General features: G+C 47.3%; 1 protein-coding gene across 2 annotated transcripts in view; it reads right to left on the bottom strand.

Annotated features, from left to right (window-relative positions):
* Positions 1-21,692, bottom strand: part of p3h2 (prolyl 3-hydroxylase 2) — a 146,950-nt gene extending 125,258 nt beyond the window's left edge. For both annotated transcript variants that reach the window (XM_073041718.1, XM_073041717.1), the window contains exon 1: positions 21,295-21,692. In XM_073041718.1, coding sequence (XP_072897819.1) covers positions 21,295-21,687 — 393 coding nt within the window. In that variant the 5' untranslated portion in view covers positions 21,688-21,692. The remainder of the gene's footprint in view (positions 1-21,294) is intronic.
* Between the last annotated feature and the right edge of the window lie 4,321 nt (positions 21,693-26,013).

Raw genomic sequence — 26,013 nt, 5'->3', positions numbered from 1 at the left:
TATTATGGATTTATTGAGTATGCCTGCAAGGAAATTAATCTCAGGCTTGACTTACATATACTTTAATAAATTTACTTAGAACTTTGACAAGTAATTAGGTGCATTTACCACACAAGTTACAAAGTAATTAGGGTAACACTACTGGTGCTTCATACGTGATAAGGCAGGTTGTTCAGTAGTCTCACGACCTGCTTCCCATCCTAACAGTTCTTGTCCTAATGCTATGGTAGGTACATTCTACCTGATTGTTGGGGTCAAAGATTGATAGAGGGACGAGGGGATCATTGACAATGCTAAAGGCCCTGGGTACACAGTGCTCTGATAAACATCTCTGATAAGTGGGAGAGACCACAACGACCTTCTCAGATCTCGTAGCACAACATTGTGGGCCGAAGAGCCTTACTGTGCTCTACTGTTCAATATCCATAGTAACCTGCATCACAGTCTGGACACATCTGAACAAATCCACTAATCATTCCCACAATCTCTCATCTCCCCCTGCACGCCTGTGTGACATACAAAACCGTACACATTTACACCAGCTCCCTAAAGACACTGCACAACTGTACCTCTATTACCCCAGATCTCCCACGCCAGTGGGAATATGAGAAATAGGAGCAGGAGTAGGCCATCCAGCCCATCGAGCCTGCCCCACTATTCAATAAGATCATGGCTGATCTGTCCGTAAACTCAGCTCCATCTACCTGCCTTTCCCCCATAACCCTTAATTCCCTTCCTATGTAAAAACTTATCTAACTGTATCTTAAATATATTTAGTGAGGAAGTCTCAACTGCTTCCCTGGGCAGAGAATTCCACAGATTCACCACTCTCTGGGAAAAACAGTTTCTCCTCATCTCTGTCCTAAATCTTTTCCCCTGAAACTTGAGGCAATGTCCCCTAGTTCTAGTCTCACTTACCAATGGAACCAACTTTCCTACTTCTATCTTATCTGTCACCATCAAAATTTTGTATATTTCTATAAGATCCCCTCTCATTCTTCTGAATTCCAGACAGTATAGTCCCAGGCAACTCAACCTCTCCTCATAGGTTAAACCCTTCATCCCTGGAATCAACCTGGTGAACCTCCTCTGCACTGCCTCCAAAGCCTGTACATCCTTCGTCAAGTATGGAGACCAGAACGGCACACAGTACTCCAGGTGTGGCCTCACCAGTACCCTGTATAGTTGCAGCATGACCTCCCTGCTCTTGAATTCAATCCCTCTAGCAATGAAGGCCAACAATCCGTTTGCTTTCTTAATAACCTGCTGTATCTGCAAGCCAACATTTTGCGATTCATGAACAAGCACTCCCAATTCCCTCTGCACAACAGCATGCTGCAATCTTTCACCATTTAAATAATCTGCTCTTCTATTATTCCTTCCAAAGTGGATGATCTCGCATTTACCAACGTTGTATTCCATCTGCCAGACCTTGGCCCACTCACTTAACCTATCTATATCCCTCTGCAGACTCTCCACATCCTCTGTACAATTTGCTTTTCCACTCAGTTTAGTGTCATCAGCAAATTTTGCTACGCTACACTCAGTCCCCTCTTCCAATTCATCAATGTAAACGGTAAACAGCTGCAGGCCCAGCAGCGATCCCTGCGGCACCCCACTCACCACTGACTACTAACCGGAGAAACACTCATTTATACCAACTCTCTGCCTTCTATTGGTTAACCAATCCACTATCCATGCCAAGACACTTCCTCCGACTCCATGCATCCGTATCTTATTTGTAAGTCTCTTGTGTGGCACCTTATCGAACGCCTTCTGGAAATCCAAGTGTACAACATCCACCTGTTCCCTCTATCCACTGCACTCATTATGTCCTCAAAGAACTCCAGTAAGTTTGTTAAACAGGACCTGCCCTTTCTGAATCCATGTTGCATCTGTCTAATGGAACCACTCCTTTCTAAATGTTGCACTATTTCTTTCTTAATGACAGCTTCAGGCATTTTCCTCACTACAGATGTTAAGGTGACTGGCCTATAGTTGCCCGTCTTTTGCCTATGTGCTTTTTTTAAAAAGTGGCATGACAATTTCTGTCTTCCAATCCGCCGGGCCCTGCCCAGGGTTTACAGAGTTTTGGTAAATGATCATCAATGCGTCTACTATAACCTCTGCCAATTCCTTCAGCACCCTGGGATGCATCCCACCAGGACCAGAGGACTTAACTACCTTCAGGCCCTCGAGTTTGCTCATCACTATCTCTTTAGTGACAGTGAGTTTATCAAGGTCCTCACCTCCCATTTCGTCCATAACATCCTTCTTTAGCATATTAGACCTGTCCTCCACCGTGAAGACCGACACAAAATAGTCATTCAATGCCTCAGCCATTTCCTTATCACCCAATATCAATTTCCCCTTATCGTTCTAGCCACCCTTTACCGCTTTATATATTTATAAAAACTTTTGCTATCTGTTTTTATATTTTGTGCTAATTTACTTTCATACTCTATCTTCCTTTTCTTTATTTCTTATTTAGTTGTTCTCTGTTGCTTTTTAAAGTTTTCCCAATCCTCCAGTCTCCCAATACTCTTTGCGACTTATACACACAAGCTTTTAATTTGATACTATCTTTTATTTCCTTAGTTATCCAAGGCTGGCTCTCCCCACACTTACCGTCCTTACTTTTGACTGGAATATACTTTTGTTCAGCACTGTGAAAAATCTCTTTGAATGTCTCCCACTGTTCCTGAACTGTCCTACCAAATAGCCTGTGCTCCCAATTCACATTAGCCAACTCCTCCCTCATCCCGTTGTAGTCTCTCTTGTTCAGGCATAATACACCAGTTTTAAATCTAACTATTTCATCCTCCATCTGAATGCAAAATTCAATCATACTATGATCACTCTTTCCAAGAGGATTGCTGACTACAAATCGTTAATCTTACCTGTCTCATTGCACAGGACTAGATCTAATATAGTATTTTCCCTTCAACACACACAAAATGCTGGTGGAACACAGCAGGCCAGGCAGCCTCTAAAGGAAGAAGCACTGTCGACGTTTCGGGCCGAGACTCTTTGTCAGGACTAACTGAAAGAAAAGATAGTAAGAGATTTGAAAGTAGGAGGGGGAGGGGGAATCCAAAATGATAGAAGACAGGAGGGGGTGGGATGAGGCTAAGAGTTGGAAAGGTGATTGGCAAAAGGGATACAGAGCTGGAGAAGGGAAAGGATCATGGGATGGGAGGCCTAGGGAGAAAGAAAGGGGGAGGGGAGCACCAGAGGGAGATGGAGAGCAGGAAAAGAGTAATGGGCAGAGAGAGAAAAAAAGGAAGGGTGATAAATAAATAATGGATGGGTAAGAAGGGGAGGAGGGGCATTAACGGAAGTTAGAGAAGTCAATGTTCATGCCATCAGGTTGGAGGCTACCCAGACGGTATATAAGGTGTTGTTCTTCCAACCTGAGTGTGGCTTCATCTTGACAGTAGAGGATTATGATTACAGTCACCATGCACAAAGCGCGACCACAGGCTGGGGATCCTAACTCCTATAGCCTGTCCACCAGCTACAACCCAAGTTGGGAGCAACAGAGTGCAGCCTCAACAACAGTTACACCCCTCGAAACATTACTTCTCGGCTCCTAAATTTAATTCCACGATTGATGAAGGCCAATACAACATACGCCGTCTTAACCACAGAGTCAACCTGCACAGCTGCTTTGAGTGGCCTATGGACTCGGACCCCAAGATCCCTCTGATCCTCCACACTGCCAAGAGTCTTACCATTAATACTACAAACACGTTTGTATTTTCTGCCATTGTATTTGAGCTACCAAAATGAACCACTTCACACTTAATTTCATTGAATGTTGGAAGACCTAGACAGAATGGATGTAGAGAAAACCTACAGCAGGGGAGTCTAGGACCAGAGGGCACAGCCTCAGAATACAGGGACATCCATTTAGAACAGATGTGGAGAAATTTCTTTAGCCAGAGGGTGGTGAATCTGTGGAATTCATTGCCACAGACTGTGGAGGCCAAGTCGTTGGGTATATTTAAAGCTGAGGTTGACAAGTTTTTGATTAGTCAGGGCATCAAAGCTTACAGGAAGAAGGCTGGAGAATGGAATTGAGGGATAATAAATCAGCCATGATGGAATGGTGGGGACAGACTCGATGGGCTGAATGGCCTAATCCTGTCTTATCATTCAAATCTGAGATGGTTTCTGAATTGTTCCTTTGTCCAGCAGACATGGAGAGACATACACCAAAAGATGGCGGCATATCAGTTGGCAGAACACCAATCCATTCCCAGCGATCTGGGTTCCATTCCTGCCATTGTCTGTGAGGAGATTGTACATTCTCCCTGTGACAGTGTGTGTTTCCTCCGGGTGCTCTGGTTTCTTCCCATATTTTCAATGAACTTGGTGTAGGGGTCGCTACAGCTGGAGCTGTTAGTGCCACACTATTACAGCTCAGGGAGTTCAGGAGTTCGGAGTTCCGTTCCGGGCTCCTCTGTAAGCAAGTTTATACGTTCTTCCCATGTGTATATCAGTTTCCTCTAGGGCTCCAAGAAATAATATTAAATCATTAAAAAGGGATGACATAGGATCGGAAGGTGCAGAATCGCTATTGGTTGAGTTAAGAAATGGTAAGGGTAAAAGGACCCCAATGGCATTTGTATACAGGCCTTCAAACAGCAGCCGGGATGTGGATTGCAAATTACAGCAGGTAATAGAAAAGGCGTGTCAGAAAGGCAATGTCATGATAATTGTTGGGGATTTTAACATGAAAGTGGATTGAGGGAACCAGGACAGTACTGGACCTCGAGAGAGAATTTGTAGAATGTCTATGGGATGGCTTTTTAGAACAGCTTGTTGTTGAGCCCACTAGGGGTTCGGCTGAGCCGGATTGGGCGTTTTTGACAGGAAAAAAATCCAATGTGTTGCTATTTCAGTGGAATAAAGGAAATTACAATGGCGTGAGAGGGGAACTGGCCGAAGGTGACTGGAAAGGGTCATTTACAGGAAGGACAGCAGAGCAGCAATGGCTGGAGTTTCTGTGAAAAATGAGGGAAGTACAAGACAGATATGTTCCAAATTAGAAAAAATTTTCAAAGGGAAGAAGGACACTACCATGGCTGACAAGTGAAGTCAGAGCCAAAGTAAAAGCAAATGAAAGGGCGTACAAGGAAGCCAGAGCTAGTGGGAAGACAGAGGATTGGGAAGCTTTTAAAAACTTGCAGAAGGAAACTAAGGAGGTCATTGGGAAGGAAAAGATGAATTATTAAAGTAAGCTGGTGAGCACCAACACAGGTTGTGTAGAAGGGACAGGGTTGCATCTATTTCCGGAGGAGACTGAGGATCTTTAGAGAATGCAGGCCTCTCCTTCACTTCCTACCCGTCTGTTGTCGCCAGTATAGTCTTCTACGCAATGGTCTGCAGGGGCAATGGCATCAACATGGGTGATGCCAACAGGCTCAATAAACTGATTAGAAAGGCTGGCTCTGTTATAGGAGTTAAACTGGACACACTGGAGGCTGTGCTAGAACAAAAGATCCTACGGAAAATCCTGGCAATTCTGGACAGTGTTTCTCACCCGCTGCCTGCCACCTTGGCTGAACAGAGGAGCACTTTCAGTAATAGACTGAGACAATTGCGCTGCTTCAGAGAGCGCAATACGAGGCCATTCTTACCCTCAGCCATCAGACACTATAATGACTGGGGAAGTCATCTTGTAATGTTTATCTTGTAAATCTGGTACATCTTACTTTTAAGGTATTTTTTTAAAAATTCTTTCTTACTTCTCTTCTCATATTTATATCTGTGCACTAGTAATGCTACTGAGACACTAATTTCCTTTGGGCTCAACAGACTCTGTTCCACGCTGTTGTATTCTGCAATGTCACACCACTCTTTCAACTCGGACAGTCACTCCAGTGAACAAAGCACATTAAATGGTCTTTAATAATATATAATGGCGTGCTGCGGGAGTGTTCAATACCAGTAAAGCATTTGCAGAATTGTGAAGGCCTCTCTCCACAGCCCCAGCACCTTCAGCAGATGGAAAGGGATTTGGCCAGCTGCCCGAGCGGGGGCTGGGAGCTGAGAGGTAGCTGAGAGAGGAACGCTGCTTGGCAGCAGGCAAGTACAGTCACGGAGAAGGCAGCCAAACCTCAGTGGGAGCCCAGCCAGGAGCTCCTGTCTCACGCCAGCACTGAAACCTAGCTCCACGTCGCTTGCAGGTTGAGCCGGTGATGAGGAAGGCATTACAAGAGGACTAGAATATAAATGCAAGGATGGAATGCTGAAGTTTTATAAAGTATTGGTCAGACCACACTTGGAGTATTGTGAGCATTTCTGGGCCCTTTATCTAAGGAAAGATGTGGTGGTATTGCAGAGGGTTCCAAGGAAGAATGAAAGGGTTAATGCACGAGGAGCATTTGGTGGTATTGGGCCTGTACTCACTGAGGTTTAGAAAAATGAGGGCTTTTATGGGGAGAAGCACAACTTAGTAGGCCAGAGGGCCTGTTCCTGCGCAGTACTGTACTGTTCTGTGTTGTATGTCTTGATTAAGCCTTTAATCTCCCAGATCTAGAAGGCTATGGGCCATGTGATGGGCAATAGGATCAATACTGACGGGCCTGAGGGGGAGCTTCGTCAGAGAGTGGTGACAGTGTGGAACAAACTGGCAGAGGAAGTTGTGCATGAGGGTTTGTTTGCAATACTTGGATAGGTACATGATGGGAGGAGTGTGGAGGACTATATTGCAGATGTGGGTCGAGCGCACTAGGCAGATTAATGGTTTCGCACAGACTAGATGGGCTGAAGGGCTCTCTTCTGGTGCTCTATGACTACGTCAGCACAGACAAAGCAGGTCAGATGGCCTGTTTCCATGTGTAAGGGAGAGTGGAGAGGATGAAGATAGGGAGGAATAAACTCTTCTCGGGCTTCCATCTGGGTAAAGGTATCAATTCTAATCGATGTTTTGATGAGTTGGTCATTGCAACTGTTATCATCGATACGTGTACCGGGCTGGAAGCCTGGGTAGAGTTTATTTGTCGCCTATGCTGGGAAAGCACAAGAGGATAGGGAGCTGATATATCGAAACATACAATGAAACAGGCGTTGTCTGTGTCAATGACCAACACGGTTCGAGGGTATGCTGAAGGCAGCCCACAAGTGTCGCCAATATAACATACCCTCAACTGATTAACCCTAATCCCTACTTCTTTGGAGTGTGGGAGGAAACCAGAGCCCCCGGAGGAAACCCACATGGTCATGGGTGAACGTACAAACTCCTTACAGACAGCAGTGGGTATTGACCCCCCCGCCCCCCACCAATCTTACGGCTGGTGTGTAGACTGTTACACAATCCCACCATGCTATCATGCAGCCCAGTGAACAGTGACTGGGGGGAGGCGATGTAACTGTGGAACGATAATGTCAGTTGTTCAGACAGCCAGTGGACCTGCCATGGACTACGCAGGATGTGAAGACCAAGCCTATGAGGAATACTCAGGCCTGGGCAAACCGGACGGATGATCCAGACTTCCTGAAAATGCCAACAATGATCTCAGCCCACCAGGAGGTTTTGGACTTGGGATAACTGTGGATCCATCTACTCCACAATAGTTTCATGAGCTGGGAAAAGAGAAGGAAGAGGGATTGTAATGTGCTAGTGGTGCTGCAAACAGTGGGGCTTGCCACTGACCAGGGCACCAAACAAGAGACTCCCAAAGTAGACGGACGGGGGGGAAGGAGGTTTGTTACAGCTGGCTTCAGGTCATGGCCAGAGGCAACGTCATGAGGAGGAAAGAAGGTGTGACAAAACCACAGCAGAATCTCCACACCCACACTGAGCAGAGTACAGAACTAGAAGAGCCAGCATCCAAGTCAGGTGGCTATCGGCAGCCCCCGGTCGGTGCCTGTCCTGCTCACCCACGGTGCACACAGTTGGGGACCGCAATGTGATATTAGTGGACACAGAGGTTTCAGTATCCATAGCTGACCCACCTTTGCCCACGACCGGACAGCCTATTTATCTTGCAGGTGTAAGGGGGAAGCAATTGAGGTCAGAAAGAAAGGAGTGTCAGGTACCTGAGACAGATGGAGTGCAATTTCAGTGGATTTCTGAAAACGGCTCAACAATGAAGTTAATCTCCTGGGGAGATGTGTACTTGATAAGGCAGGTGCTGGCATAGATTTAGGGACAGTTTACAGGGACAAATCAGCGTAGCAGACTCACAAAATTCACAGAACTGACAACATGGCCACAGAAGCCCTGGTCAGCAGGGACTGGATAGGGTACATAGATTACGTCAAGATCCCAGGGTGCGGGGCGAACACACACAAGATTGTGAGCCAGTCAGAATAGATACAATTAGAACACACCAAGTGGAAGCAAAGGTGAGGACTAAAGGATGGTTCCAGAAGGACAAGTTGTTCTAAGGTTAAGCACATTGTCCAAGACCGAGATCAACAGGTCACATCATCAGAACTTTATAGATTTCAATTTGAGGAAGCTGAGATATTGGAAATTTGTTTGATATGGGGATGGTTGAATGTTTACTTGGCCTTGATAATTTCCAACATTGTTTCAAAGCCTTAAGATCTGAGATTCGGGAAAGTGGTTGTGAATGTCTGTTTTGCTGGGGGAGGGGGAGAAGCCTCAGAAGAGTGTTGTAGAAGCCTCAGCTATCCAAGTTTTCCTACTCCTTTCATCTTTGGAATGTGCTTATTGTGCATTAAATGTTTATTCCAAGTTTCTGTTGGTTTATTTGTGAAGCTCAGAAGGAAAGTGTGAGCGTGTGCAATCCAGGTTAAGGTAACAGACATGTGAATGTCATGATTACAAATACAAGATTTCCACATTCTAGACAGGAAGTGTATACTCAAATTGGGAATTCTAGACAGAACAACAGATTTGTGAATACTCAGATTGGGAATTTTTAATTTAAGCTGCCGGAGGGAGATTAGAATTCTTGGGGAGTGATCTGAAAAACTACTTTTTTTGATGTGATGTTCTGACATTAGAAAGGATCCAGAGGAGGTTCATGAGAATGATTCCAGAAATTAAAGGGTTAATGTATGAGGAGCGTTTGATGGCTCTGGACCTATACACACTGGAGTTCAGAAGAATGAGGAGGAAATCTTATTGAAACCTATCGAATATTGAAAGGTGGGTGTGGAGAGGATATTCCCTTGAGTGGGGGAGTCCAAGGACAGAGGGCACAGCCTCAGAACAGAGCAATGTCCATTTACAACAGAGAAGAGGAGGAATTTCTTTAGCCAGAGAATGGTGAATCTGTGGAATTCATTGCCACAGGCGGCTGTGGAGGCCAAGACATTGGGTATATTTAAAGCAGAGTTTGATAAGTTCTTGATTAGTCAAGGCATTAAAGGTTACAGGAAGAAGGCAGAAGAATAGTGTTGAGAGGAATAATAAATCAGACATGATAGAATGCAGGAGCAGACTTGATGGGCTGAATGGCCTTATTCTGCTGCTATTTGTTATGGATAATGACAGGATCTGGTGTATGTTGCAATGACTCTGCTTGTAGATGCAGTCCATAACATTCGGGACTGTGGTTTACCTCAGACTGGGCCATGCCCAGGGAAAACACGGAAGGAAGCACTCAGCAAGCGTTTGGTCAGGATGTGTGGGGATAGAGCATCACTGTTGGAGAAAGGGAGGGGTGAATTTATTCCTTGGATGAGCATACCCACATTACAAATTTGTTCCAATCAAGCACAGAGGAGCAGTTCATTCATCAAGGGACTGGATATCCACCCAAGGGAGACACCCTGCTGCCTCTGACACAGACCTCCAGAAAAAAGCAAAGCTTCCGTAACACCTGGAGCCTTGACATTAGACTATAGGACATAGGAGAGAATTAGTCAATTTGATATGGCTGATTTATTATCCCTCTCAACCCCATTCTCCTGCCTTCACCCTGTAATCTTTGACATGCTGACTAATCAAGAACCTATCAACGTTCACTTTAAATATACCTAATGGCTTGGCTGCACAGCCATCTGTGGCAATGAATTCCACCGATTCATAACCCTCTGGCTAAAGAAATTCCTTCTCACCCGTTCTAAATGGATGTCCCCCCCCCTCCCCCATTCTGAGGCTGTGCCCTCTAGTCCAAAACTCCCCCTCTATAGGAAACATCTTCTCTGCACCTGCTCTATCTAGGCCTTTCAATATTCAAAAGGTTTCAATGAGATCACCCCTCATTCTTCTAAACTCCATCAAGTACAAGTGCAGAGCCATCAAATATACTCCCCATACATTAACTCTTTTGTTTCCAGAATAATTCTCGTAAACTTCCTCTGAATAAACTGCGATACTCAGGAGATTGAAGTTTACTGTAGGAACCACACACACCACAAAGCCTGTTTCAGTAGCTCCAATGGGGACCGTCCCTTAAGCAAGAGAGGCTGGTGTCATACTGGATTTTAGAATGGAGGTGGTCCAGTCCAACATACAACTCTCAGCAGATGCCAAGGAAGTGATAGCACAAGCCTGGAGCGGCCATGGCATAGGATTGGAAAAAACAGCGGAAGTTGTAAACTCAGCCGTTTCCATCATGGGCACTGGACCACCCAGCATCAAGAACATCTTTAAAAGGTGATGCCTCAGGAAGGCAGCATTAAAGACCCCCTTCACCCAGGGCATGCCCTCTTCTCTTTGCCACCATCAGGGAGGAGACACACTCAACATTTCAGGAACAGCCTCTTCCCCTGCACATCTCTTGAAAAGTTCCTAATGTATCTCCCTCTACCACCAGCCCAGGCAGCGCATTCCAGGTACCCTGCACTCTGTAAAAAAGATACTCTCTGTTCACATCTCCTTTGAAATTACCCCCTCTCACCTTAAATACATTCCCTCTACTATTAGACATTTTAACACTGGGAAAAAGATACTCTCTGTCCACTCTATCTATGCCTGTCATAATCTTAAGAACCTCTATCTGATCTTGGTTCAGCCTCTGGTGCTCCAGAGAAAACAGCCCAATTTGTCCAACCTCTCCTGATAGCACATGCCCTCTAATCCAGGGTAGATCGAAAGGCCAACCGAACATCACGGGCTGAAGGGCCTGTACTCTATTGTAATGCAGTGTTCTACGTAACCCAGGATTCTAACGCAGGGAGAGGCCAGTCAGCCCATCGATGCTATACTAGATCTACAAAGAACAATCCCATCACCTTTGGACCTTCTGTTACCATCACCCTCTCCATGTGTCTGCTTGCTCTTGACCCTCCCACCAAAGAAGAAGTTTCTCTCTCCAGCCCTCCGGATATTAAATCTCTCCACCAGCTCCTGCCCCGTATTTACAGATACAGCACAGTAACAGTGCCTTTCATCCATGTGCCTGGTTAACCCAGCCTGAACACCTGTGCAATGTGGGGTGAAACCGGAGCACTTGGCAGAAACCCACGTGGCCATGAGGAAAGCTTCGAAAATCAGAGTCATAGAAAAGGCCCTTTGGCCCATCTAATCTGTGCCAAATCATTAAACTGCCTACTTCCATCGACCCGCACCATTTGGCCCATGTCTGCTCCACCTTTTCATCATCCTTGATCCAATTTTCCTCTCAGCACCAAACTCCTGCCTTCTCCCCATATCCCATCATATCCTGACCTCTGTCTTAAATAAGCATGAAGACCTGGCTTCTACAGCTGACTGTGGCAAAGAATTCCACAGATTCACCACTCTCTGGCTAAAGAAATTCCTCATCTCCATTCTAAAAGGGTACTCCTCTATTCTGAGTCTGTATCATCTGGTCCTAGACTCCCCCACCACAGGAAACACCCTCTCCACATCCACTCTATCAAGGCCTTTCACTGTTTGATAGGTTTCAATGAGGTCACCTCTCATTCTTCTGAATTCTAGTGAATAGAGGTGTCCCTCGTTTTTCGAATGTTCGCTTTACGACAACTCACTGTTACTTAAGATCTACATTAGTTCCTGTTTTCGCCAACCAAACAGGATTTTTGCTTTTACAAAAAAAAAGACGCCCGCTTTATACGTGTGTTTATCCCGAGAGAGACTACAATGACCGTGAAACCTTGTGCTGGCAGTTGTTTGCGCATGCGTGTACGTGATTTTTTTTTCTCCAAATCGACTTTGGCTCGCTGTCTTCCTGATTTTGATAAGTGAAACTACACCGTACATACAATATTTCTACTTTATATAGGCTGTATATTTATCATATCATTCCTGCTTTTACTATATGTTAGTGTTATTCTAGGTTTTATGTGCTATTTGGTATGATTTGGTAAGTTATTTTTTGGGTCTGGGAACGCTCAAAAATTTTTCCCATATAAACTCATGGGTAATTGCTTCTTCGCTTTACAACATTTCGGTTTACAAACGACTCTACCTTCGGATTGCGGGGGAAACCTGTACAGGCCCAGAGCTATCAGACACTGCATATGACAAGCCATTCAATCCTGGAATCATTTTCATGAACCTCCTTTGAATCTTCTTCAGTTTCAGCACATCCTTTCTGAGATAGGGTGTCCATACCTGCTCACAATACTCCAAGTGAGGCCTCACCAGTGCTTTATAAAGTTTCAACATCACATCCTTATCCAAACTTCTCTTAAATGTTGAAATCGAGCTCAGATTGACCACTTGCGCTGGCAGCTCATTTCACACTCTCACCACCCTCTGAGTGAAGTTTCCCCTCATGTTCTCCATAAACATCACCCTTCACCCTTATTCCCACCCAACCTCAGTGGAAAATGCCTGGACCTGCTTTTGTATCTGGACCCCTCAATTTTGTATACGTCTATCAAATCTCCTCTCAATCTTCTACATTCTAAAGAACACAGTCCTAAACTATTCGATCTTACCTTATATCTCAGGTCCTCCAGACCCAGCAACAACCTTGGGAATTTTCTCTGTGCTCTTTCACCCTTATTTTTGCCTTTCCTTACAGACAGCAATGGATTTGAACCCGGGTTGCTGGCACTGTAAATGTGTGGCACTAACCACGAGGCTGGCATGCCACTCTCCCTCTGCACACGTCACATCTCTCCGCCAACGCCTATTCACCACAGAAATTACACAACTCAATGGTAAACCCAAACAGACTTAGAAAGTTAAACTATAACACTAGAAGCAGAATTAGGCCATTCAGCCCATTGAGTCTGCTCTGTCATTCCATCATGGCTGATTTATTATCCCTCTAATCCCCATTCTCTATCCCTCTCTCCATCACCTGACTAATCTAGAACCTATCAACTGTGACTTTAAATATACTCAATGTCTTGGCACCCACAGCCATTTGTGGCAGTGAATTGCACGGATTCACCACCCTCTGGCTAAAGAAATTCCTCATCTCTGTTCTAAATGGATGTCCCTCTATTCTGAGGCTTTGCCCTCTGGTCCCAGACGCCCACTATAGGACACATCCACTCCATGTCCGCTCTGTGTAGGTCTTTAGAACAAACAGACTGTTTTTATTGGCAGATTAGTGAGAGGAGAGAGGATGTGATCTAAAAATGAGTACCAGATATCGAAGTGCAGAGGTAACTTCCTCTGGAGATTTTGGAACGAAAGCTAGCCTGCCAGAAGCAGTGAGTGTTGCATCGATTATAGGACTCGAATGACAGGAGAGAGGCCAAAATCCAAAGTTAATGCAAAATAAGGAATAAATGCCTTCTTCCTCTGCCAAACTTGCTCCCACACCGGCCCTCCCATCACTGACTCCCCTCCCCCCCCATTCACTTCCTCTGCCAAACTTGCTCCCACACCGGCCCTCCCATCAGTGACTTTCCCCAATTCGCTTCCTCCGCCAAATGCAAGCAGAGAGGAATGTCTTTGTTTAACATAGTTGAACCCCAGGAATACAAACCAAGAGGCAAACAGCAATATTATCCTTCTCAAATTCCATTCCCCTGCCTTTTCCTTGTAACCTTTGTTGCTCTAACTATTCAAGAACCTACCAACCTCCATGTTAAATATACCCAATGATTTGGCCTCCACAGCTGCCTTGGCAATTAATTCCACAGATTTACCTGCCTATGGCGAAAGAAATTCCTCTATTTCTGTTCTACGTAGACAACCCTCCATTCTGAGGCTGTGCCCTCAGGTCCTAGACTCTCCCACTATAGGACCAGCTGTCCACATCTACTATATCTAGGGCTTTTAATTTTCTATAGGTTTCAATGTTCTCCTAAACTCCAGTGAGTACAGGCCCAGAGCCATCAAATGTTCCCCATACTTTAACTCTTTCATTCCTGGGATCACTTACAAAACTCCACTGGGCCCTCTACAATGCCAGCATGTCTTTTCTTGGAGAAGGGGCTAGAATCTGCTCACAATGCGGTTTGAACAATACCAAATGCCACACATGATCAAGTTATTTACCACAGTACATCTCAGAAGGGACGACAAAATAAACACAAAGTAATTTCCTTCAAGGATGATTGGGAGGATTAGCGAGTTAAAACCTTCAGCATTCTACAGTACCAGAGGAACCTTGGTGAAGCAGCCTACAGCTCGCCCCGGAGACAAAACATCTGGAAAGTTCTGCACAGCTGGTCACAGCCACACACTTGAACAGAAAATACAAAAGTAGTGGATATGGCCTAGTAGGTTACAGGTGAAGCCCTCCCAAACACTACATGAAATGGTGCTGCAGGAAAGCAGTAACCATGAAGGACCCCCACCACCCAGGCCATGCTCTCCTCTCACTGCTGCCATCAGGAAGGAGGTACAGGAGCCTCAGGACCCCCACCACCCAGGCCATGCTCTCCTCTCACTGCTGCCATCAGGAAGGAGGTACAGGAGCCTCAGGACCCCCACCACCCAGGCCACGCTCTCTTCTCGCTGCTGCCATCAGGAAGGAGGTACAGGAGCCTCAGGACCCACACCACCAGGTTCAGGAACAGTTCATACAAAAGCTGGATGAACTCAGCAGGTCGGGCAGCATCCGTTGAAAGGAGCAGTCAACATTTCAGGCCGAGACCCTTCATCAGGACTAAAGGAGGAGGGGGCAGGGGCCCTATAAAGAAGGTGGGGGGAGGGTGGAAAACCAATCAGAGGAAAGATCAAGGGGTGGGGGAGGGGATAGGCAGGAGAGGTGAAGGAGGAATGTAAGGGGACCAGTTATTACCCTTCCATCAGGCTTTTGAACCAGACAGATAACTTCACTCACCCTACCACTGAACTGTTCCTACAACCTACACACTCACTTTCAAGGACTTGTCATCTCATGTTCTCGATATTTACTGCTTTTTTATTAATTTTTTTTCTTTTCTTTGTGTTTCAGCACAGTTTATCTTTTTTGCACACTACTGGTTGTTTGTCCATCTTATTGCGTGTGGTTTCTCATTGATACTATTGCCTATCTCGTGAACATCCAAAAGAAAACAAATCTCGGGGTCGGATTTGGTGATAATAAATGGTCAGAGAGGCAGGCTTCCTGCTTATGACATACACCCCCCGACTGCCTAGAGTCCTCATTGTTGGGTAAAGCACATGCTCTCCCCTCACCCCTCCCATTAGGCAGAAAATACAAAAGCCCAAGGTCACATTCCTTTAGGCTCAGGAATAGGTTCTACCCCACTTATGGGACCCCAGTATGAAAAGATAAGCTCAACCTCACAATTTACCTCGTTAATGTCTCACTCCTTATTGTCTGCCTGAACTTTTGCTGTAGCTGTTACACTTTATTCTGCATTCTGTTATTGCTTTACCTTGTCCTACCTCAATGCACCACAAAATGAATCCATCCACAAGAATGGCATGCAATATTGTCTCAAGATTCAAAATAGTTTGTCATTTCCAGTACGTGTGTAAAGGAGAACAGAATAATTGTTACTCCGGGTCCAGTGCAGCACAAAAAATTAAGATAAAAAAAATACATTAAATATAAATATTTAAGATAGCTTTGAAAGGGCCCAGGTTACGGACAGGTACAAACTGGTCCATGAGATAGTGTGAGCAGCTGCTGTACCACCAGGATGGCAGGAATGGAGAAACGTAGCTTGCACAAGGTGGGAGGGTGCATTGAAGCACAAGATCTCCTGGTCAACATCTGGCAGGCAGAAGCCCAGGACATCAAGTTCATGATACAGACTGTGTACAACATTCTTCCTAGTCCAGCAAACCTTTTTGCTCAGCGCAAGTGAAGCTCCATCATGTCCTCTCTGCTCTGGCAGATGGTCACTGGAATGCATCCTCAGCAACTACCCAAAAGCCCTGGGAGAAGGCCACTACAGCAGGCGCCATGACCAGGTGCTGAAGGCAGTGGCAGAAAGCATCTCCTCAGCCATTAGCAATACAAGGCATCTGTCAACCCTGAAATCCCCATTGCCTTTATCAACAGTGGAGACCAACTACAGCCTCAGACCAGATCACCAGCAGGCTTGTTCACCATGGCCTCTGACTGGCAACTGAAAGTCGATCTCGGCAAGCAATTACCCTAACTTTATCGCATCATCACTGAGGCCTGACATGGTGCTTCTGTCGGAAACCATGACGCAGGTGAGAGTGCCTTGAGAAGACCAGATTGAGGAGGCATCTGAACACAAGAAAGCCAAATACCAGGAGCTGGTAGAGCAGTACCAAAGACAGGGGCAGAGGGCATGATGCGAGCCTACAGAGGTGGGGTATAGAGGTTTCGCTGGCTGCTCGCTCTGCAGAACCTACTCTCTCATTGGCATTATGGGGACTGCAAAGAAAAGAGCCATCAGGACCGTGCCAGAGCCTCCAGCAGGCTCTGCATCAAGAGTGTGACCCATGGACCAGTACAGCGCGGACACAAGCCAGGGGCTGAGCAACTCTGGCTGGGTCGCCTGGGTGAGTGTCTGATGTTGTAAGACCCCAGACACCCAGTCACAAACAAAGGAAAATCTGCAGATGCTGGAAATCCGAGCAGCAACACAAAATGCTGGAGGAACTCAGCAGGTCCGGCAGCATCTGTGGAAAAAAGTACAGTCGATGTTTCAGGCTGAAACCTTTGGCAGGACTGGAGAAAAACAGCTGAGGAGGAGAGAGAACCACCAGGTGATAGGTGAAACCGGGAGGTGGGAAGTTGATTGGCAAAAGGGACAGAAAGCCAAGGAAAGAAGAAAAAGGGGGAAGGCGCTCCAGAGGGAGGCAATGGGCAGGTGAGAGAGGGAAAAGGGGATGGGTGGCATTACTGGAAGTTTGATAAATCGATGGAATATAAGGTGTTGATGTTTCATCCTAAGTGTGGCCTCATCACAACAGTGGAGGAGGCCATGGACAGACAAATTGGAATGGGAATGGGAAGTGGGTGGCCACTGGGAGATCCCACTTGTTCTGGCGGATGGAGCATAGATGCTTGGCGAGTGGTCTCCCAATGTACACCGGATGTCACTGATATACAGAAAGCCGCACAGGGAGCACTGAACACAGTAAATGACACCAACAGACTTACAGGTGAAGTGTCGTCTCACATGGAAGGACTGTTTATAGCCCTGAAAGGCAGCGAAGGAGGTGGTGTAGGGGTAGGTGTAGCACCTGTTCTGCTACCTCCAATGGGATTCCACCACCAAGCACATCCTTCCCTCCTCCCCCCTTGCTGCAGGGATCACTCCCTACATTATTCCCTTGTCAATTTGTCCCTCCCCACTGATCTCCCTCCTGGCACTTACCCTTGCAAACAGAGGCCGAGGCAGTGGGCTGACCCTGACGCAGGTTGGATACTGGATACGGAAATAGCCTGGTGTCGAGCATCCCGCTTGGGGGGGGGGGGGGGGGGAGGAGGGGTCCAAGGATTGGATAGACGGAGACTATGTGAAAAAATCTGTTTTGGGACCAGTATGCGAGTGCCACCAGAAAGAAGCACGTCGCCTAAAACTTTGACAAACTTCTACGGATGCAGAGTGGAGAGACTATTGACCGACTGGAAACGCGAGTGGAAAAGGCTACAGAAAGTGAGGCATACAGCCCAGTCCATCATGGGTTAGGGACTCACCACCATGAACGCATCTATAGGGAGCGCTGTCGCAGGAAAGCAGCATCCAAAATCAAGGACCCTCGCTATCCAGGCCAGGCTGATGTCATTGGGCAGGAGGTTGAACTTCAGGACTCACACCACCAGGTTAGGAACAGTTATGACCCCTCTACCATCAGGCTCTTGAACCAGAGGGGATAACTTCACTCAACGCAAGACTGAACCGTTTCCACAACCTATAGTCTCACTTTCAAGGACTCTACACTCATATTCTCAGTACTTTTTATCTACATAGTTTATCTTCTTTTGCACATTGGTTGTCAGTCTGTTATGGGTTTTCATAAATTCTATGTTTCATTATTTTCCTGTAACACCCTGCCAGGGATGGTGGTAGGGGCAGATATATCAGGGTCAAGAGCCTCTGAGATAGGTACATGGACAACAGAAAAAAGGAGGGCTCTGTAGGAGGGAGGGGTTAGATTGATCTTAGAGTAGGTGAGAAGGTCAGCACAACATCACGGGCTGAAGGGCCGGAGTGTTACCCTGCTCTCCTTCCCAGAGTTGTTTCAATGTTCTCCTTTCAACTACTGGTTCCCGACCTCTGGAACCTGCCTTAAAGGTTGTCACACAGCCTCCCAGTCACTGGCCGGCTGTTTCTTGTTTGTTAGACTTCTCTTCTGGAACTAATTGCCCATAGCCTCTGGCATGGGGAACAGCTGTTTGCTCCACCACACGCCCTCATAATTCTGAACATCTTTAACCACCCTTCTAGCGCTCCTTCAAAGCAAATAATCTGAGATTCTGCAGTTTCTCCTCATAACTGAAGCCCTTTCATTCCCAAAACTCTCCTGGCCAGTTTCTGTTTCCATATAAAGATCCATCCTTCGCAGTGTGAGATCAGAACTGACCCTGCTCTCCACCCGGGGTCAGCCAGTGTTTTTACGTGGGCATTGCTTCCTTGTTTTCTGTCCGCGGTGTCTCTATAAATAGGACCAGGCTCCATGGATTAGTTAAGCAGCTCTCTCAAATTCTCCACTGGGTTTGGAAACGGCTATTACCTCACACCATCAGGCTTCTGAACCAATGTGGATAATGGAGAAGACAGAAGCCGGATTTCCACCCACATTTTCAGAGGAATATGGATTAGGGTTAGCTCAGACTGTCAGTCGTTGACACAAACAACATGTTTCAATGTATATACGACAAAGCAAATCTCTCATTAAAAGTTCCTTCTGTTTCCTGGCCCAGACCTGCCCCCAATATCCACATGCAGGGTCTTGATTTACTGCTTGACACAACTTTGTGGAAGGCACCAAGTAAATTCAGGCTACATCTCTGTCCTGCACACTGGGTAAAGATACACGACCATTCCCACAGCAGGCAATACTGGCACCCAGCTCCCATGGGCACTGACCTGTTGGGTTTAGCAACCCCTGGGTACAGTACCCATTCCCTGCAGGGTCCAGTTGTGTGTCTTGTGCCTCACCCCATCTCCCGGGTTACATTACCATCTGGTACGGAGGGGCCACCGCACAGGATCTGCAGACAGTTGTAAACTCAGTCACCAGTCTCCCCAGCACTGAGGACATCTTGAAAAGGCAATGCCTCAAAAAGGCAGCATCTGCCAACAGGGCCTCTCATCACCAGGACATGCTCCCTTCTCATCGCTTCTCTCAAGGAAGAGGTAGATACACTCAACCATTAGATTCCTGAATGAACAATGAACCCATGAACACCCTCACTTTTTGCACTACTGATTTAATTTTTAATCTATATTTGTCATTGTAGTTGAGAGTTTTTTATTATGGCAATGTACCGCTGCCACAAAATAAGAAATTTCGCGACATATTAAACACAATTCCAGTTCAGGACTGGGCTGGGGTTGCACAGGTGCACACTGCCTACCAGCGTGTTTCCAGCAGTGCCTGTGAGGGTGCAGAGGAGCTGTGCTGAATGGGGACAGGTAGAACCATGGTGGAAGGGACAACAGAGGGCAAGTGGGTATAAAGGGGGGGGGGGCGTGGAGGAACAATGTGAGACTGGATATAAGGACGTGGGAATGGAGGGAGGGTCATTGGCCTGCCATTATTCACACCAATTTGTGCTGCACCGACCTATAGCAGACATTAATTCTGGACCACCCAACTTCCCTGTCCTGCTGTCGGCCCCTAACCCCAGTACCAGAGGACCCCCATCCCATCAAACCCTCCCCACTCAACCAACCGTCAATGGGGCATTCAACCCCACCCCCCCACCAACCGTCCCGGGGACACTCACACCCCCCCCCCCATCCATCCCAGTACCGGACACACTCCCCCCTCACCATGCCGTTAGCCAGTTGTCGGTAGTTACAGAACCTGGTGTCGGATTCCCACGCCACCTCTTTCCTTCGGAGTCGGTTAACGGGCCACCCTCCCCGGTCCCCCCGTTCTCCCGGTCCAGTCTCCCCCGCCCGGGTCCCCCCGATCCCGTCTCCCCCTTCCGGGTCCCCCGTTCTCCCGATCCAGTCTCTCCCCAGTCTCCCCCCGGTCCCCCCGTTCTCCCGATCCAGTCTCCCCCCGGTCCCCCCGATCCAGTCTCTCCCCGTTCTCCCCCCCGGTCCCCCCGATCCAGTCTCTCCCCGGTCCTCCCGTTCTCCCGATCCAGTCTCTCCCCAGTCTCCCCCCGGTCCCCCCGATCCAGTCTCTCCCCGTTCTCCCCCCCGGTCCCCCCGTTCTCCCGATCCAGTCTCTCCCCAGTCTCCCCCCGGTCCCCCCGTTCTCCCGATCCAGTCTCTCCCCAGTCTCCCCCCGGTCCCCCCGATCCAGTCTCTCCCCAGTCTCCCCCCGGTCCCCCCGATCCAGTCTCTCCCCGGTCCTCCCGTTCTCCCGATCCAGTCTCTCCCCGGTCTCCCCCCGGTCCCCCCGTTCTCCCGATCCAGTCTCTCCCCAGTCTCCCCCCGGTCCCCCCGATCCAGTCTCTCCCCAGTCTCCCCCCGGTCCCCCCGATCCAGTCTCTCCCCGGTCCTCCCGTTCTCCCGATCCAGTCTCCCCCCGGTCCCCCCGTTCTCCCGATCCAGTCTCTCCCCGGTCTCCCCCCGGTCCCCCCGTTCTCCCGATCCAGTCTCTCCCCGGTCTCCCCCCGGTCCCCCCGTTCTCCCGATCCAGTCTCTCCCCGGTCTCCCCCCGGTCCCCCCGATCCAGTCTCTCCCCGGTCCTCCCGTTCTCCCGATCCAGTCTCCCCCCCGGTCCTCCCGTTCTCCCGATCCAGTCTCTCCCCGGTCTCCCCCCGGTCCCCCCGTTCTCCCGATCCGGTCTCTCCCCGGTCTCCCCCCGGTCCCCCCGATCCAGTCTCTCCCCGGTCTCCCCCCGGTCCCCCCGTTCTCCCGGTCCAGTCTCCCCGTTCTCCCGGTACCTCTTACTTTGTAGTAAGCGAGTTGCAGGTAGTTGTAGGGGCCGCGCCGCTCGAACTCGTGTTCGATGTCCGGGCTGACCCGGTAGATGGAGGCAGGCCCCATGTAGCCGGTCTGGCAGCGGCGGATGCAGTCCGCCCGGTGCAGGACGGTGGCGACCAGCTGGTCTCCGGACTGCCCCAGGCCGTGACGGGCGGCGCACTCCAGCCGGCAGCGCACCTGGAGCCGCCGCAGCTGCCGGTAGCTGTCGACCGCCGCTTCCATGGCCCGCACCACCTCCGGCCAGTCACTCCGGTAATAGGCGCGGATGCCTTCCTCGTACAGTAGATCGAAGGGCTCCAGCAGCGGACCGTCAGCCACCCCGCAGCCGAGGTAGAGCGCCAGGCCGAGCAGCGACAACATACCCCCCATCACCGTCTCCCTCCCGCCCACCGCACCGATTGAGGAACGGCCTCCCCTCGGCCGCTTATATAGGCCAGACCACAACAGCCGAGTCCCGAACAACGCATCTGGACAGCCCTGCTAATCGCCCCCAGATTACCCAAACACTGTCAAAGCACATGTCACCATGTAAACCCTCCGATTCATTTCCTTACGGGCATTCACAGTAAATAAAAATAAACAGATAATAATAACAAACAAGTAATAAATATCGACAAGGTTGAAGATTCAAGATTGTTTAATGTCATTTCCAGTACACAAATGTAAAGAACAAAATAATTGTTATTCCGAATCCAATGCAGCGCAACATATAAATCACAGAAGATAAAGAACACAATAAATATAAATACATAGCTTACATGCATAGATTGATTGTACTGTTTGTCCATAAAGTGGCGTCGGGCACAAGAGTATCTGTACATAAAATTGTGGTGACGTTCCTTTACCCTGAGAAACAATCCAACTCACCAAAAGCTGGCTTTAAAATACAAACTCATAAAAGGCACCATACCTCACTATAAATACAAGCCTGATCCAGTTTTAGAGTCAGTCCCACAAATGATATTAAAACCAATCCATTATTACAAACAAGACAATCCATAGTAACTGTCCAGATATAATATACAGGATAAACAAGCAAGATCAACTTATTTAGTCGATATATCCATTCCAAACACACATAACACGCAGAAATCAGCAAGTGAAAAACACCAGAAATATGCTGAATTAAAAAAGAAATTGAAAGACTCTGGTTGTACATTGTCCCAATAGTAATATCTACAACTGGTATCAGTCAAAGTCACTGCACAATGGTATTAAACAAATAGGCCTACACAGCAATATTTATGTAAATCTGCAGAAAGCCACAATACTAAACACCACTAGAATAGTCCAAGAGTGTCTAGCAATTGAGAAATGACTGCTTGGCTATGCCTGTCCCTCAGGTTTTACCAGCTTGAGCTGAGAAATAATAAAAATACAACAAAAGTAACATTAAATAAATAAGCAATTAATATTGATAACATGAGATGAAGAGTCTTTGAAAGGGAGTCCGTAGATTGTGAGGTGAGTGAAGTTGAGTGACGTTATCCCCTCTGGTTCAACAGCCTGATGGTTGAGGAGTAATAACTTCCTGAACCTGGTGGTGTGAGATCTGAGGCTCCTGTATCTTCTTTCTAATGGCAGCAGTGAGAACAAATCATGGCGTGGGTGGTGGGGGTCCCCGATGATGGATGCTGTGACAGCACTCTGTGTAGATGTGTTCAGTGATTGGGAGGGCATTATCCATGAAGGATAGTTTTTATAAGATTTTCTATTCAAGGACATTGGTGTTTCTATACCAGGCTGTGATACAACCAGTCAATATATTCTCCACTACGCTTCTATAGAAGTTCGTAAAGACATTAGCACTCACATATGACATGCTTTGTTTCACAAATACAGTGTGAAGACATGAATTACAAATTAAATAAATAAATCAAAGGTTTGTTCACTGAGCACACTCCTCCCTATCCCAATCCACAGCTGCCCATTTCTATCAGCAGCCTTGCTACTCCACAGCCATTCTGCCCGTTTACCCTCCTCCCCTCCTCCAACATGTCCAATCCTCCCTTTCCTAAGCAACACACACAAAATGCTGGAGGAACTCCGCAGATCAGGCAGTGTCTGTGGAGAGGAATAAACAGTCAAAATTTCTGACCAGGACCCTTCTTCAGGACTGGAACAGAAGGGGGAAGAGGCCAGAATAAGAAGGTGGGGTGGGTGGGGGAGGAAGGAGGGTGCTGGAATGTGATAGGTGAAGACAGGTGGGTGAGGATGAAGTAAGAAGCTGGGAGCTGAGGGCATCCTAAACCTCTTTCTCAATCTCCAATTTCCAGGAACTCTCCCATTTCCAACTACAACCTTCTTCCAAACTCTCTGTTTTCTAAATTCCCTGTTCCTATTCCTCGTCCCCTCCCAGTCTTATCTGTTCCCAGCCATACCTTTTCTTATCCTTTCACAACCACTTTCCCATAATGTACAAGGAATTACTCCATCCAGCCCCCAGCTACTTAAATCATGGGCACTCTCCTCCCCAGCATCGAGGACATCTTCAAAAGGCGGCACCCATCACCCAGAACCTGCCCTCTTCTCATTGCTACCATCAGCGAGGAGGTACACACACTCAATGTTTTGGGAACAGCTTCTTCCCCTCGGCCATCAGATTTCTGAAAGGACAATGAACCCGTGGACATAGCTCTTTTTTCTTTCCACTCTTTTTTCGTGTTTAATCTATTTTATATACTGTATATATGTATTGTAATTTATAGTATTTATTATCATGTGCTGTTGCCACAAAACAACTGATTTCACAATATATGCCGGAGATGTTAAACCTGATTCTGATTCTGTCTCGGAACGACTGGCGTGCAGTTAAGGTGATGAGCAGGACAGTTTCGACCCAGAGAGGGGTGGGTGTCTCGGCGGTGCTGCCTGGAGTGGTGGAACGGGCAGAGACGTTCGAGGTGTTCCAGAGGCCCTCACAGAGGGACACGAATGTGAGGAACATGGGCAATGTGTTGCCAGAGGAGATGAGTTCACTTGGCCATTTGATTATTAACGTATTTGGTTTGCAACAGCATCGTTCCTGTGCAGTACTGCTCTATTTCATACATAACATGAACAGTGGTTAACTATTCACATATAACAATCTGTACAATGTTCATTATTTATCAATGTTTACACATAAATATCTACAAACTAATCCAGTCTCCATCTCATACAAAACACATCACACTGAGCGTTAACTGTTCACTCCCCACTGATAATTCCACTTCTCACCTCTCCAGGTCACCTGTTCACAGTCAGCCTTACAGCGTGTTCAGTCATTGTTATTTCAACACAATTGTTTTCATCAGTCTGAATACAGTATTACAGATTCGACATTCTAAGCTGTGCATGCAGAACATACCTCACCGTTTATCAGTTATCACTACGCTCCTGTACACCGTCAACTCACTCACAACAATCTCTGGCTGCCCCTCAAGGCTTCCATCCCCTGGCACTGTTCTGATGTGACCTGCACCCTCTCTGACTGCCCACAAAGCTCTGTCTGTCTGTGTCGGCCTGTCCAAGCTGACCATGGTGCCCACCAAACCAGTCCTGTTTGCACCATTGTTCCTCTGAACCTTTCCTAACCACATACCTGTCCAAATCCCTTGTTACTGACCCTCCTTTACCACTTGGTCTGGCAACATGCTCCATATACTGTACCCACCATCTCCCACCTGAAAGAAGTTGCCCCTCAGCTCCCATTTAAATTTCTCCCCTCTCTCCTTCCAACCTGTGTCCTCTAGTTTTTAGTTTCCATCTCTGGGAAAAAGACTGTCCCCTTCACATATGTGTGCATCTCATGAGTTTATACAGATTTTCAAGGTCACTCCACATCTCCTACATTCCAAGTATTAACATCCTAGACAGTCCAGCTTTAATTTATGAGAAAGTTGCCAGGGCAGCGAGTCCTGACAACATTTTTAGAAACAGTCTCCCCCTCCTTCCAGCATAATGATCTCTTTCCTACAGTGAGCAAAACTGCACTCTGTACTTTGAGTGTGGTCGCACCGATGTCCTGTACAACTGGAATGTAACCTCGTCAAATGAGGGGTGATTGTAAGTTCGTGGCCTAAGGTAGAAGGAGTCAATTTTAGAAAACCTAGCACATTTATTTTTCCTACATTTACACACTTAGCCCAGCGGTTGTGGAGCATACGGATCCCTTCTTCATAGAAGTCGGCATCTGGGACCTCCAGAAAGTGTCCACAGCACCCTAATGAGAGCTGTATAACTCATCTCCTTCTACCTTAGGCCACAAACTTATCAATCACCCCTGCTGTGGACCACCTGCAGGTCCAAGATGCTCTCGTTACATGCACGTGCTGTTCAACTCTTTGAGTGATAATGCAGAAAGTTTAAAGTTAATAACTCATCTTCTTCTACCTTGGGCCACAGACTTATCAATCACCCCCTGCTGTGGACCACTTCTGGAGGTTGAAGATGCCGACTTCTACAAAGAAGGGATCCGTATGCTCCATACAGTCACTGGACTAAGTGTGTACATGCAGGAGGGGACTATGTTGAAAAATAAATGTGCTAGGTTTTCTAAAATTGTCTCCTTCTACCTTACGCCACGAACATATCAATCACCCCTCATAGAGTCATAGAAAAGTACAGCACAGAAACAGGCCCTTCTGCCCATCTAGTCCATGCTGATCCATTTAAACTGCCTAGTCCTATTGACCAGCACTGGGA

Source organism: Hemitrygon akajei, chromosome 3 (assembly GCF_048418815.1).
Source record: "Hemitrygon akajei chromosome 3, sHemAka1.3, whole genome shotgun sequence".
Taxonomy (NCBI): domain Eukaryota; kingdom Metazoa; phylum Chordata; class Chondrichthyes; order Myliobatiformes; family Dasyatidae; genus Hemitrygon; species Hemitrygon akajei.
Note: the sequence above shows the minus strand (reverse complement) of the source record. Positions and strands in the feature narration are given on the sequence as shown.